The sequence below is a fragment of the Staurois parvus genome, unplaced genomic scaffold, assembly GCF_062004578.1.
Source record: "Staurois parvus isolate SC_StPar_1 unplaced genomic scaffold, SC_StPar_1.0 ptg000530l, whole genome shotgun sequence".
Taxonomy (NCBI): domain Eukaryota; kingdom Metazoa; phylum Chordata; class Amphibia; order Anura; family Ranidae; genus Staurois; species Staurois parvus.
The window spans coordinates 6,850,141-6,866,109 of record NW_028318326.1 but is presented as its reverse complement, the minus strand read 5'-3'; the positions used below and the strand labels follow the sequence as shown (position 1 = coordinate 6,866,109).

At 40.2% G+C, this 15,969-nt stretch overlaps 1 protein-coding gene across 1 annotated transcript in view; it reads right to left on the bottom strand.

Moving 5' to 3' along the window:
• CHN1 (chimerin 1) overlaps positions 1–15,969 on the bottom strand; it is a 132,518-nt gene that overhangs the window by 16,831 nt on the left and 99,718 nt on the right. Inside the window, exons 8-9 of the mRNA XM_089690472.1 lie at positions 13,322–13,399; positions 7,511–7,595 (exon numbers count right to left, since the gene is read on the bottom strand). Coding sequence (XP_089546598.1) covers positions 7,511–7,595; positions 13,322–13,399 — 163 coding nt within the window. The remainder of the gene's footprint in view (positions 1–7,510; positions 7,596–13,321; positions 13,400–15,969) is intronic.

The window sequence follows — 15,969 nt, the reverse complement described above, 5'->3', positions numbered from 1 at the left end:
GCTAAAGCTTTTTGTCCATATTTCTCTTGTGGGTCCCAGAAATACATTACTTTTGTATTCCTGCAACCTAGAATCAGCTTATAGTGGGCTGTCTGCTTTGAGTTGACGGGGCAGAACTATGGCAGGCTCAGGAAAGATCCCAACAATTCTGTCGGGATCCACCCCCCTGCCTGAATGACAGCTGACTCTGCCTTTCAGTGCATGGTTGAAAGCCTCAGCCAGCCACTCTGCCCCCTCCCCAGCCCGACACTCCAGTGAGCATTAGAGGAGCAAAGCAGAGCAGATACTGACAATCCTAGCTCCCCACTTGAAGCATACTGAGAACTGAGTGATCAGCAGTCATGCGATTGCTCAGTTCTCTGTGTTAAGAGTTGGAATGGGACAACTGCAGCAGTGCAGAGCATACCTCCTGCACAGCATGGAGGTATGGATGCTTTTTTTTTTTTCCCTACAAAGCCCATACTTCCTTTAAACAGATTTCTGCTCTCATTATTTGTGGACATTCAGAATAAAAAAGGAACATGTATTGCTTGTGACACTTCTAATTTCTAAATTTTACACAAAGCCTTAAATAGCGTGAAGCAGTTACAATTCCGTGTGAAAGGATTTGTATCCTGTGCATTTGAGCCTAATATTCAGGGTATTCCAATATACAGCTGGCAAAAAGGCATTGCTGTTTAAGGTGTAAACAATTTATATGCAACATTTAAAAAGATGACCTACAATGGCATGGACTGAATAAAATGTGAACACGTTTTGTTACATACATGAATAAACTTAAGAATTAATGATTCCACCTCACCTGATATTCTTGCTGAACCGTTAACTGCAGATGGCTCATTCCCTATAAGGTCTATGCAAAGAACAACATTCATATGCTCTCTGTTCTGCTGGAATAGCATCCAACCATCCAGGTTGCCTCAAGGTCCACAAACTTGACAGATTTTATGGGAATGCTTCATTAGGCACAGGTTAGCATAGCGTATGTTGTCTTAACTAAAAAGTGTTTGAATTGTTGGGCACACCAGTTGTGTTCGGAGTTTACTGTATTTTTTTTAAATATAGTTTTATCACTTTAACTGATATTTTATATTTTCTTTTCTTCAGATTTATACAATATTTTTTAATATTTTACATATGAGCATCCAACATAAGATGCACATTTGACACAGGATTTGCAGAGCATTCAAGGGTCTTCTGAAGAGAACAGCAGATACAGTTTGATTTCAGAACACTCATCTCTGATTGGAAATTTGTACTGAGCCAAGAGGAGGAACAGTCACTCCATGAAGTGTGTCTATTGCAAGTTTAAAGTATAACTAAAGTCAAAACTATTTTGTTTTTCTTTAGTAATAGACAGAGCAGAGAGGGATTAGAGCACCTCTCAGGACTTTTATGCTGTCTGTGTCTTTGTTAGGGTCCTTTCACAGCAGAGTCTATACACTTTGATTAAAAAAAAAAACACAAAAAACAATATATACCCCAATTTTTTTGTAAAATAAAAAAAGAGGATGTTACAGCAAGTAAATAGATACCCAACATGTCACGCTTTAAAATTGCGCACGCTTGTGGAATGGAGTGAAACTGCGGTACTTAAAAATCTCCATGGGTGACGCTTTAAAAATGTCTACAGGTTAGCAGTGTAAAGTTACAGACGAGGTCTAGTGCGAGAATTATTGCTCTTGCTCTGATGTTCGTGGCGATACCGCACGTGTGGTTTGAACATCATTTACATATGTGGGCATGGCCTACGTATGCGTTCACCACTACGTGCGAGCATGGGGGAACTGAGGCACTGTAAACTTTTTTTAATTAAATTTTTTTTTTGCACTGTCCCTTTAAAAAAATGTTTTAAATCACTTTCATTCTTATCACAAGAAATGCATGCATCCCTTGTGATAGAAATAATTAGTGACAGTTCCTCTTTATGGAGAGATATGGGGTCAATAAGACCCCACATCTCTCCTCTGCAATGTAAAGCATTGGATCAAAAACTTTAAGAAAAAAAAAATGTCCGGAACCGGAAGTGACATTGCTCCGGTCCTCCAAGGGCATAGAGATGAGTGGAGGCCATCTTTCCTACACTAATCTCTATGCCCAGAGCCATAATCGTTTGATGTATTGTCAGGTAAGGCTGAGAACTACTGAGTGGCGGTCGGTGGCGGCAGCAGGCAAGGTTTTTTCGAGTCCTGTATCGGTGCTTTTTTTCATATCTGCCAACGGCCAAAAGGGGTGTTTTCTGACGAAACCGTTCAGCCACCAAAATTTCGGTGCATCCCTATCTTTTACATCCAGCTTCCCAGACAGAACAATGGATGGTCCGATCAGATCCACCTGAAAAGCAGACTGGCAAACCCATGTGAAAGGGCCCTTAGGGAGGTTCACCCCCTCTATTTGTCATGTTTACCGTTATCACTGAAAGCGAAAGAAAATCCCTAAATTTGGCCTGTCCCCAAAACCGTAACAGAAGGGAAACCTTTCAATGGAGACAATAGTTCTGGTAATAACCACGTATCCCCTCATTTTGATGGAATTTTCTCTCACTTACAGTTTTGGTTATGGGACAGGAAATGAATGGGACGCAGAGGGCAAAAAACCCAAAAAACTTACTCAATACAAGATGAAAAGAACCAAAAAGAGTAGATCAAAGAACTCAAGGCAGATCATGTAAGACTAATCTGATGGATTTTTTTTTAGATATAACAGCAATGTGATGCTGTGGACATAGCCTATCTTGATTTCAGCAAAGCACTTGATACAGTTCCCCATAATGATCTACAGGTGAAACTCGAAAAATTAGAATATCGTGCAAAAGTTCACTTATTTCAGTAATGCAACTTAAAAGATGAAAAGGTGAAACTAATATACGAGATAGACTTATTACATGTAAAGCAAGATAGTTCAAGCCGTGATTTGTCATAATTGTGATGATTATGGCTTACAGCTCATGAAAACCCCAAATCCACAATCTCAGAAAATTAGAATATTGTGAAAAGGTGCAATTTTCTAGGCTCAAAGTGTCCCACTCTAATCAGCTAATTAAGCCTTAACACTTGCAAAGGGTTCCTGAGCCTTTAAATGGTCTCTCAGTCTGGTTCAGTAGGAATCACAATCATGGGAAAGACTGCTGACCTGACAATTGTGCAGAAAACCATCATGGACACCCTCCATAAGGAGGGAAAGCCTCAAAAGGTAATTGCAAAAGAAGTTGGATGTTCCCAAAGTGCTGTATCAAAGCACATTAATAGAAAGTTATGTGGAAGGGAAAAGTGTGGAAGAAAAAGGTGCACAAGCAGCAGTGATGACCGCAGCCTAGAGAGGATTGTCGGGAAAAGGCCATTCAAAAGTGTTGAGGACTTTCACAAGGAGTGGACAGGCTGGAGTCAGTGCATCAAGAGCCACCATACACAGACGGATCCTGGACATGGGCTTCAAATGTCGTATTCCTCTTGTCAAGCCACTCCTGAACAACAAATAACGTCAGAAGCGTCTTACCTGAGCTAAAGAAAAACAGACCTGGTCTGTTACTCAGTGGTCCAAAGTCCTCTTTTCTGATGAGAGCAACTTTTGCATCTCATTTGGAAACCAAGGACCCAGAGTATGGAGGAAGAATGGAAAGGCACACACTGCAAGATGCTTGAAATCCAGTGTGAAGTTTCCACAGTCTGTGTTGATTTGGGGAACCATGTTATCTGCTGGTGTTGGTCCACTGTGCTTCATTAAGTCCAGGGTCAATGCAGCCGTCTACCAGGAGATTTTGGAGCACTTCATGCTTCCTTCCGCAGACAAACTTTATGGGGATGCTGACTTCATTTTCCAGCAGGACTTGGCACCTGCCCACACTGCCAAAAGCACCAAAACCTGGTTCAATGACCGTGGGATTACTGTGCTTGATTGGCCAGCAAACTCGCCTGACCTGAACCCCATAGAGAATCTATAGAGCATTGCCAAGAGAAAGATGAAAGACATGAGACCGAACAAAGCCGAAGAGCTGAAGGCCGCTATTGAAGCATCCTGGTCTTCCATAACATCTCAGCAGTGCCACAGGCTGATAGCTTCCATGCCACTCCACATTGAGGCAGTAATTGCTGCAAAAGGGGCCCGTACTGAGAACATATGAATGCTTATACTTTTCAGAGGTCCGATACTGTTCTATGTACAATCCTTGTTTTATTGATTGCATGTAATATTCTAATTTTCTGAGATTGTGGATTTGGGGTTTTCATGAGCTGTAAGCCATAATCATCACAATTATGACAAATCACGGCTTGAACTATCTTGCTTTGCATGTAATGAGTCTATCTCATATATTAGTTTCACCTTTTAAGTTGCATTACTGAAATAAATGAACTTTTGCAGGATATTCTAATTTTTCGAGTTTCACCTGTAATTAAAAAGCTGTATAAGCTAGGACTTAACCCTTGGGTGGTTCAGTGGAGATGCAATTGGCTGAAGGATAGATCGCAGAGCATGGTTGTAAATGGGGTTCACTCGTGGTGTACCACAACACGTACTAGGTCCTGTTCTATTTAATCTATATGTGATATAACTAAAAAGGTATTGTGGGTAAGGTATATTTTTTTTTTTTTACTGCTGACACAAAGGTGGGATATCTATGGAGGTGTCTAATATTGAACATGATTTGGCATTGCCGAAAGATTTCTAAGTGTAAAATAAAGCACCAAGTGAAAAAGAATCCCCTGACAGAGTACAATATTGGGGGTACACTACAGAGGAAAAAGATTTGAGGGTGCTTATTTCAGATGATTGCAAAATGAGCGAACAGTGTGACCAGAGAGTAGGAAAAATTGAACAGTATTCTAGGATGCATCCCTAGACTGGTCACCAGCAGAAGGAAAGAGGTCCCGGTTCCCCTATGTAGATCTTCTGTTAGACCTCATTTAGAATACTGTGTCAAATTCTGGAGACCTCACTTGCAAAAAGATATTGATAAGACAGAACAAGATCAGAGATAAGAAAAAGGGTGAAAAGTCTGAGGGATTAAACATCTCAGGAGAGGCTTCTTATGTACATTAAGAACTTAATATGTACAGTCTTGGGGAAAGAAGAGAATAGAGAGGCATGACTGAAACCCTTTAATACATCAAGGGGCTGAATCAACTACAGAAAGAAGTTGATGCTTGGAAGAGACTTCCAGCAGAAGTAGCGAGTCAGACAACAATAAGTGGATTCAAACATGCTTGGGACAAAAATCTATACTCAGGCAAAAAAGTTTATATATATAAAAAATGGGGCAGACTTGATGGACCACTTGGTATTTTTTCTGCTGTCACTATGTTTCTATTTTTTAGTATAGCAGCTAAGGAAAACCTGGTAGGTGTGTAAGGAAGCTAGAGCTCCACCTTCTGGTTGAGTAAAAAATATTAATGTGATATTATATATTTTACAATCTAAAACAAAGTAAATGGCATATGAAATATTTTAGTCCTGAATACAATAATGAATATATAAACCACAATATATATATTACCTAAAAAAGATTGTTTCCCATAGCATCCATTCTATTCTAGCTATTTTGCCATTTTTTTAGGGATAGTCTGTTACTATCACTAAGCCACTGTGCCGCACATATTGCACATTCCTGTCAGTCCCTGCCCTCAAAGAGCTTACAATCTAAGGTCCCTAACTCACATCGATACACACATATTAAGGCCAATTTAGACAGGAGCCAAGTAACCTACCAGTATTTCTTTGGAGCGTGAAAGGAAACCAGAGTTCCCAGAGGAAACACACACAGGCAGACGGAGAACATGCAAACTCCAGGCAGGAAGTGCTGTGGTTGGGATTCAAACTGACAACCCTAGTGCTGCCAGGTGGAAGTGCTAAATACTTAGCCACTCCATGGTACTACTGTAGTTAGGAATGTAGCCACCCTCTCGTGCTCACTCCTGAGATGGACTAGGGACTATGGGATGTGAAATTTGCATAGAATAGTGCACATAATCACAGCTTACAAGAACTCAAGAACTGCTCATTCCAAAAAAAATTGAAGGGGGGGGGGGGGAGAGGTTTAGGAGCTCGTGGAGGATATTATATAGCAGACAAGGGTCATTAAGTAGTGGATGTGTATGAATTATTTTTGGAAAATATATTGTTTAATGTCAGTTTAAGAACTGATGGTAGGTATTGCTCTCTGGAAATCTCACCTGAACTACATGTCCTCTGCAGGCATCCCAATTTTTGTTTCTATCAAAAAAATTCTCTGCCCTGTACAGGATTCTCTTAAGTGGAAGATAACAGAGTACATTACAGTAAACCCATCCATGTGTCACACCATGTGGAATCGAAATAAAAAGAATGTCTTGAATGTTTCATGAATGTGTTCCTTTTCAGTCAAACTTGGAACATTTAAGACTGTTCCAGGGTAAAAGTACATGTGATGTATGGCTGAACACAATCACAGATGGTGCACTGAATAAAAATTGATTATTAACATTATCCATTAATCTTCAGTGAATGGCAATATGCTCTTTTGTTCTCATAGAACTACATTTATTTAGCCCAGCCCAGAACTTACAAGATATATATATATATATATATATATATATATATATCTCTTACTTGTACAAGGTTCCCAAACGTCAAATTTTGTGCATATCAATGTTTCAAAACACTTGAAGTCATATTGCACTTTATTAATAATTAGACTGACATTGATTTTATTTAAATATGGCAGCTCTTATGCTAAGTAGTCCTGCTTACATGTTACTGTTACCATAACCAGAAAGACTGGCCAAAAAAGTGTAATGCTACAGATGTCACCTGTTCTGATAAGTATCACTATCTTTTCAGCCAGTTTAACAAAAATTCGGGAGTTATTGTGCAGTACACTTACATAGACCTGCTAAAAAACTGGAGAAAATCCTATCCATAGCCATACACTGGTAGTAGTTTGTCAGCAATACAACTCATTAAACAACTCTTCATATTAGAACACCACATATATTAGGGCTTTAAAAAGGTGCAGAAGCAGCTGGCTGAAGATAATAATTGCAAAGAAAAAGATTTAATTTAAAAAGGGGGAATACCAGATTCTACCATGTTGTTTTGAACAATACAAAAGGTTCTAAATGGCCATGCTGTCACATCTACTCTATGTTTTAAGCAAATATCAACCCCCTTATGCCCATTTTGGATAGAGTTCTGCTTGGAATTCCACGTGAACTAAATGACAATTAGATGATACACCGAATATACACCAAGAATATACTTCTATTATTATCACTTCCCTTGCATCTACCCATTTCTAATCCCATGGGCTACTCAGGCAGCATGTTTTGATGACTCATAGACTCAATGGTGATGAATGAAAATGAAGTTAGCATAAACTGACATGTATGTCCATCAAGATATTCAAAATATGAATTGATACATCTAGAGACAGAGATCACCTTTTATCATTTACTGCTAAGGTTTAATTATTATTGTCCCCCTTAGTTGTGATTGAGCATATGGTTTCAAAGGAGTTAATAGGACTGCGTTTGCATACCTGCACATTTTACTCCCTGAGCGATCAGTCCCCACATGAAGTTGGCACAGTATTCACACCAGTGAGGACCTCTGAAGGTGTGCACCTAAAAAACAGACACGCAAGGGACCATTAGACAGAGAAAAACACAAAGCTAGACTTCCTGTTGTTCAGTTTATCAAACATGCATTTTATACATTTTTTTCTGCAGTTGGTGCTACATTATACAATACTTGCCAACATGGACAATATATTCTGAGGCACTAATAGAAAAATATAAATCCAATGACCACATTCAATGTGCTGCCCCCCCCTTCCCTGTCCAGTCGCATGCTGGGGCGGGTGCTAGATATGCATATTTTGCTCAACTGAGAGGGGTCTCAGCCAGTGCAGAATCCCACTGTGCTGTCAGGTAGGTGTACCTGGATAACAAGTGTGGTGGGATAAAAATCTTTGGGCAAGTAAAACAGTTTACATTTATGTAAACCAACTATATATTGAGCGGTTTTTCTGGGGTTCAGATTTAAATAGTATCTGTAAATTATGTAGTCCAATTCAAAGGATCAATGGGCCGGCTCATGTTCTATGATGCTTAGCTCTCTGGAATATACTGACAAGGGTCTAAGCAATGCTCTTAAATGTCAGTCTGACAAGTCTATGCTGCTGTCAGTAACATGTATTCGAAACATCTTTTCACAAAGAGGATGAAGTGCTTCTGAATAGAAGTCTGAACAGTTCCTACCACAGCAATATCTCCAGTAACTTCGCTTTATGTACGTATGAGGAAATAATGGAAATCAAAGCATGACTCAAAAACAAAGGGCAGCATAAAATGCTATTATATAGAGGATTCCTAATGCAGACAGTGTGTCAACAATCAGCATATTTTCAATCTTCTTACTACCGCTGGGAAAGTGAGTGCATTTATATTCATTGCTCAACGAAAGCCTCTGGCTGTCAGATCCATAAAAATGACAAAGAACTTTAGCCTATAAAAGGACACTCTTATCATAAAAAGATGCAATACATGTAGATGTAGGTATAAGGAAAAAAAGAAAATATAAGGAAAAACACCCACATAGGTTAATCCATCATCTAAAAAGTAAATTTCAATAGATTCTAAAATAACTTTTTAAACGGGAGTGTTTTAAAGCAATAAAATCCTGGCCTAGAATATTAAGCAATACAATCATGGACAATCCTACTTTCTCATGAAGCCTCCTGGGCCAGTTTCACCTCTACTTGTACAAGAGCTCCTGTGTAGGGTAATGCAAGAGGGAGTCATGAACAAACAGGCCCAATGCCAGGGAAAACAACAGTCATTATTTAGGGTTTTTTAACTTACAAGATCCCAATTTCATGATGCTCAGTAGGTGCTAATTGGGAGAATGAAATTTGTCTATGAGCAAAGGAAGCACAACAAAGAGTAGATGTAAAGAAATAAGAATCATATTGTTACTGTACTGTCTTGTGTACTGTCTCCCATTATAAAGTTATTATTATTATTATACAGTATTTATAAAGCGCCGATAGCTCACTCAGCGCTGTACATTACAAAGGGGGACAGAACATGTGACAGAACAATACCAATACAATGCAAAACATGAGGGAATCGAGGGCCCTGCTCTTTCGAGCTTACAATCTAGAAGGGACGGGATAGTGGTACAGGAGGAGATAGCTGTGGGGGATGGAGTGGTAGGAAGTCGGTCAAGTTAGCAGGGGGCAGGCTTCCCTGAAGAGATGGGTTTTCAGGGTGCGCCTAAAGGAGAGGAGAGTAGGTGATAATCTGATGGGTTGGGGAAGGGAGTTCCAGAGGATGGGTGACACCCTGGAGAAGTCCTGGAAGCGGGCATGGGAGGAGGAGACCAGGGAACTAGAGAGAAGGAGGTCTTGTGAGGAGCGGAGTGTGCGTGTTGGGAGGTACTTGGATATTAGGTCAGCGATGTAGTTCGGGGCAGTATGGTGGACAGCTTTGTATGTCAGTGTTAGGATTTTAAATTTGATCTGTTGCGCAATCGGAAGCCAGTGGAGGGATTGGCAGAGGGGGGTGGCGGAAACGGAGCGGTTGGAAAAGTGAATGAGTCTGGCAGCCGTATTCAGGATCGACTGAAGCGGGGATAGCCAGCGGCGAGGCAGGCCAGTGAGGAGGGAGTTGCAGTAGTCGAGTCGTGATATGATGAGGGAGTGGATGAGCTGTTTAGTGGTTTCTGGGGTTAGGAACGTGCAGATTTTGGCGATGTTGCGGAGGTGGAGTCTGCACGAGTTTGTTAAAGATTGGACTTGGGGCTGGAAGGATAGGTTGGAGTCCAGAATGACACCAAGTACTCTGGCTTGCAGGGCAGGTTTGATATTGGCGTTGTTGGATGTGATGGAGAAGTCAATGGGGGGTGGGGTTCGGGCTGGGGGGAAGACAAGAAACTCGGTTTTGGAGAGATTCAGTTATGTTATAATGTACAGCGCTGAGCAAACTGTTGGCACTATATAAATCCTGTATAATAATAATAGATGAAACCAATGAACACCTTCACCTCTAAGGTAAGGAGGAGGGGGCACCCATAGGTTCACTCCTTTTTTCCTCACATGTGCCTGACTGTTAGAGATATGGGAATCTCTAACTTTTCACGAGTGGTAGCTCTGCAACTGCAGTAAGATTATGTTAAGAGGCCAATTTAGGCAAAATTCTTATTTACATCCTAATCATACAATTGCCTTCAGTGATGACAATGGTTTTCAATTTGTCTTAGAATAGCTGTGCCAACATGTATTAGGCTCCAGTGGGACCTTCATCACACATTGGCAGCTACTCTCCCTTTGGCATTAGCCATGACATGGAAGAGGCTGACGTACGAAACACAGGGACACAATATGGAAATGTGCCACAGAGATTCAGAGTGCATGCAGGCAAATTTGGATTAGAACTCATCACTGAGATCGTGAGAAAACATTACTTAAATATTACTGAAGGGAGGGTCTGCCAGTCATTGTATTTAACAGACACTTGTTAGCTAGTGAGGCCACTTCATTAATCCTACAGTAAAGCCAGACAAGAGCACAAGACCATCTGGCTGATCTGCATAGTAAAGTATATGTTTATTCAGAATGGCTACCCTACATATAAAAAACAAAAAAACAAACAAGCCACAAACTGGCTGGAAGAATCTTTTTTATTGAGTGACCAGTGGAAAAAAATGGTCATTCTTGGGGTTTGTGGTGCAGAACAAAAACATTTATTGATTAAAACACTTATGAGAGGGAATAAATGTTCCATGAAGGTCTCCTGTGAATCAATATCCGATTTGACTAACATCAACAGCAGCAATCATCTCCTGAGCATAAAAGTGTGATGGCATGGTAGGATATAAAATGGTACTCCACTTCACATGCGTAATCGATTCAAGCCTTACTGCCCTCTAAGACTGGGAACGTCCTGTAGTCACTAAAAAAAACCCCAAAAGAACTCCAGAGCATGGGGAGCCTCATGCAGGTCCCTGCAGGCTGACACGTTTCAAAGGAATCTCCTTCATCAGAGCCCAACTTTGGCTCTGATGGAGATTCCTGCAAAATGCATCAGCCTGCAGGGACCCCGGGGAGGCCCCCTCTATGCTATGGAAACTGTTGAGTCTAGAAGTACTGAGCTACAGACAAGTGGCTCGAGGATTTTTTTCCGCATGCTTGTGAGTACAATTTACACTGAATTTCTCATAAATGTGTGTGATAATCCACCAGGCTGGTAAACCCCCTTTTGTTTTTTTAATCGGATAACATCTACATTTAGTGTGATGAAGAGTGAAGTGGAGGAAAGCAAGGATGGAAGAGTACCATCTTGCTTGAGGTAGGATGAGCTTCCTATATAAACTTGTATAGAAAGCATTTAGCCAAGAAATCGGTTAGAATTGGGACCTGGGTATGTTTTGTATAATATGGGCACATAAAATGGATCAACTAAATGTTTTAAAAATGTTCTTGGTTCAGAACAATAAGTTTTTGGCAACTATCCTGGTGCCTGACAAAATAAGTATGGCTCCGAACCAATTAGGCAAAGGTTAGGATTTAGGGAATTAAATGTTAGGTTTTAAAATTGAAATGTTAATTTAAGAGTCAGGGAATAAGTTAAGCATTAATTTGAGGGATTTGGTTAAATTTGAAAGCTCAGGTGATGGAAGTATTAAGTGCCAAGTTCAGCCATGGCACTTAATAAGATAGACCTTTCATGTTCTTTTGCCATCTGTGTCTTATTGGGAAGATTATCCTCTATTCCTGTTCTGATGACAACTCAAGATTTTTAATGTACCCTTTCAGTTCTAGTGACAGTGATCATCAGGACAAATAGAGCCTCACAGGGGTTCTAACTTCCCTATTCTACCAAAAACTAAAAGCGCATCCTGGCTTTAAATACAGCTTGGGGCTTGGGTTAACTTTCATCTTTATGAAACTAGCCCTTGAAATTTAGGTTAAGGGTCAGGATATGTGGAGGGTGCACCAAGTTGTTATTGGTACTGAAAGCTCCATGCTGAGAACCACCAGTGCTGGAGTATGGGAACAAATGCTACTCGAACAGGAATTTGTTATGAATTCAGTCTCAATATTTTGCTGCTCAGTGTTTTAAAACAAAATAAAAAAAAAAACAGAAAAAAAAAACAAAAAACAGTACAGCGAGGCCTGCTAGTAACCCCTTCAGTGGCAAGGAAGCTTAAAAAATGTGGAGCAAATATTTTACAGCCAGAGTTCCAGAATGATATACAGATCAGGTGAGGTGGCTGGCACCTACCCCCAATTGAGAAACCAGTTTTATTTTGGCTGACCCTAAAAGTAATAGTACTATTTCATAGAAAAAAGAAAAAAACAAAAAAAAAAAAAAAACCAACAGCGCCTTTAAACTATTCAAATCCCTGCACCTTATCTGCAAAATTATTCTTACATTTATCAACTTATTATATTTGCTGTCAAATTTTAGTTTTTATCACATTTGTAAATGTTCATAGTTATCCAAAGTAAACATTGAGAAATAATGGTGTTTTTATTAGTTGCCATGGGGAAACAGACACATGGAACAGTATGTCCATGTGAACTTCCCATAGTTAACAGTATACAACTCTGGAGAAAACATTAGGACAATCAACAAAGTTTGAATTTTCCACTGCTCTCCTTCATACCTTTAAACATCGACAATGTGAGACAGGCAAACAGTTAAAAGAACGTGTGCAGTTTATTGCTCTCTCTGTGTTAAGGGAACACAAGTGCCAGCATGCCATACTAGCCAGTGAATGGCCCAACATGCTGGCACCTGAAGCTCTTTGAGACATTCAAGTTCCCATGTATTATGTAAAAAAGAAAATAGAAACATCTATCAGACTTCCGAAACTTTGTGTTTTAAACACAACCTCTGACCACCTACCGTTGTCCAAAGGGCACTTTAACTTGTAACCAACTTTTCTCATTTTTACTTTGTCTCTCATAATAAAACACTACAGCTGGAAATACAGTGCCAAGTGTATCTTTAGATATGACAAAAGACCCAACATCTGCTTATTTTTGCTGTGGCTTCTAGTTCAAAGCCCAAGCCAGAATGCTGCAGGGTAGCTTTGCTGTTTTGCTAAACAGATTGCAGAGAGAATTCTATAAATGCTAATATTGTGGCCAGAATTTCCACAGAGAGTGTAGGAAAAACTGACAATCATGTACCTCTATTTGCCAGAGAAAGAGTATATGCCATATAACACCATCTGATAAACAGCAGAATATAAATGCATTTGTTACACAAACTTAGTCTTTTTACTTAATAGAAAAAATCTATTGCTAAGAAACTTGGTACAGCATGCAACAGAACATTACCTTAAAATTGTGGACTTTTTCGTACTTGGGAACCTGTTCATTTTCCTTCAACGTTGCTCTTCTCACGAGTGATGTTAACTGTGAATAAGCAAAGAGTTTCAGTGGTTGCCAGAAGGTTGCAGAAGTCTTTTGAGAGTTTAGTTTCACTCCCAGAGCTGTGGCCAACAGATCCGGCTGCTGGCTTTTGTGCTTTCTGGGATGGGAAGCAGTTTTGACATATTTTAGCTGTGATTCTCTTGAAGGCATTATCAAACAAAATTTAAAAAAGGAGTTTTCTTCTACTAAAAAAAAAAAAAAAAAAAAAAAAGCAGACACCAGTGTAATGACAAAAACAAACTATAAAAAAAAATGTTCACAATGCAGACACGAACATCCTTGACATTGACATACAGTAGATTAAATCAGTGATGGCTATTGGGTTGTCTACTGAAAACCAGTTGGTAATGATGACTGCAGTACTTGGAGTGTGCATTTGGAAGTAGATTTTTCCTTCTTTCCATTTAAAAAAATATAACCTAAAACGATATACAATGCAGCGTCTAGATGGTTTAAAATCCCAGCCAGGGAGTGAGAATTGTTGATCAGAAGGATGCTCTAAGTCTGAGGTATCGGCTTAGTGAGTGAAGAGGTGGGGCGGGGGGACAAAATGGGCTTTGCAGTCATGCTGTTTTAGACTGGCCACAATAAGCGCATATCTAACCAATGAAACAGAGCAGCAGCTTTTATGTATTCATCAACTCCGTCTCCCTCCCCCGTATCCCCCTACGCACGACTTTCTTGATTACTTAACCAGCACAGGACTGCATCACACTGAGAATGGAGATGAAATATGGACTGCAGGAAGTGCCAGACACAAAGGGGTTAAAGCAGAGAAAATAGACACACACTACATGTCAGGCAGAAGATAAAGAGCCATGAATGACTAATACTTTCTTGTAACATACATTCAATGAAAACACTGTTCACTCACAATCAACTCTGTTCACAGCCATCCCGGAAAATCCCAGAAAATGACTTAACTCTGGCAAAAAAAAACTGTCCAGGAGATAACCTATGTTTTTTTTTGTTGCTAAAAATATTACACATTGTAGTACAAGTCCTATAAATACATCATGGTAAAGACAAGGGGGTTAATTGAAAATTCCTGTGCTTTCAGCAATGATGTGGTGTAATCCATCGTAATTCGATCATTTTAAAAGATCAAAATATTCAAATGTAGCCAATTTTTTAATGCAACGAGGTATTGTACAACATAGTTATTTGCACTTTGATAAGAAAGTCAGTTTAATCAAAAGTGATCTTTTTGTGAAATTGGCAATAGAGTGAATTTTCCCATTTGCTTCATGTTTGTTGGGAAGTTGCCTGTAAGACCCCTAAGAAGACCACAGACGATGCGATTTTATTTCCTGCAACCATGGATTGCAGGAGAGATAATCGCTCTATTTCCCCATCAACACAGTCATTGTTGATGGGGAATCCCTCCTGCAGAGCTTTTGTGTTCTCTCAGTGTGGGGGGGAGCTGTCCCTGCCAGGAGAACACAGTGATTATTGCTAGCAGCTATAGCCGCTGGCAATAATGGCAGGAAAAATCTCACAGGCTGGTGGCACCCAAGTCGTACAACAATGAAATTGGGTAGTCAGCCTGCCCATAGATGGTTCAAATCTCAGTCAGTTCAGCAGAGTTTATTCAAATCTTCTATGGCCAACTTTACACCTGAATTCCAGGTTCTCTTATCTAGCTGAACCACACAGAAGGAGACTCAAGCTCCCTAAAGAATGGTGTAACCGATTTACATTACAGTGAATAGAACGATAATATTTTCATCCTGCTGTGCAGTGTCAGTTTTTTGCATAAGCAATACACATGCTCAGCTGTTCTCACATCATACTACTGACAATCAGGGACATGTTCAATAAAAGGCCTGTGCATGCTACCCTATGCCAAAGTGCCATATGGATGGATAATCATTGCTACCACCCTGGCCTGCCAGTGCAGTTTTGTTGTGGTGGTTTAGGGAACGGTGCATCTACAACTATTTTTTTTTTACTTTTCTTTTTTTATAAAAGAGGTTTGTTTCTAATGAATAGAAGATGTCAATAAAACCTTTTAATGCCCAATCAAAACTGGCAAACTTGACAACACACAAACATTCACACGCATACCACATCGTACTAGAATTCACCCCTCACCAAGCACCTTTGCCTTGTCCAGGGTTTACACATCTAGAATAATTTTATGAGTATTCTGAGCCACCAGCGTGGGGGTGTTCATGCAAGACAGTTTGGCCAGGAGAGCATAAGGTCCCATTCACAGTCCTGAATGGGGCTGTTTGCAATTAGCCGTGAGAGATGTTGAGGTGTTCCCTGCGATTAGCTGCAGGTAGGGAGCCCCACTGAAAGCAATGGGAGGCTAACAGCTCCCAGAGCTATTTGCAGCTGATTGCATTACCTATGAATAATGGGTCCTGGATGCAGACGGTCTGCGTCAAAGGCCAATCATCCGCAGATAATTGCTCCATGAGCGATTACATGTGATTGGCCACAAACAGCTGCAGGAGCCATCAGCTTTCCATTGCTTTAAATATGGCTTCCTATCTGCAGCTAATCACAGAGAGCCCTACTCGGTTTCTTGCCGCTAACAGCAAACA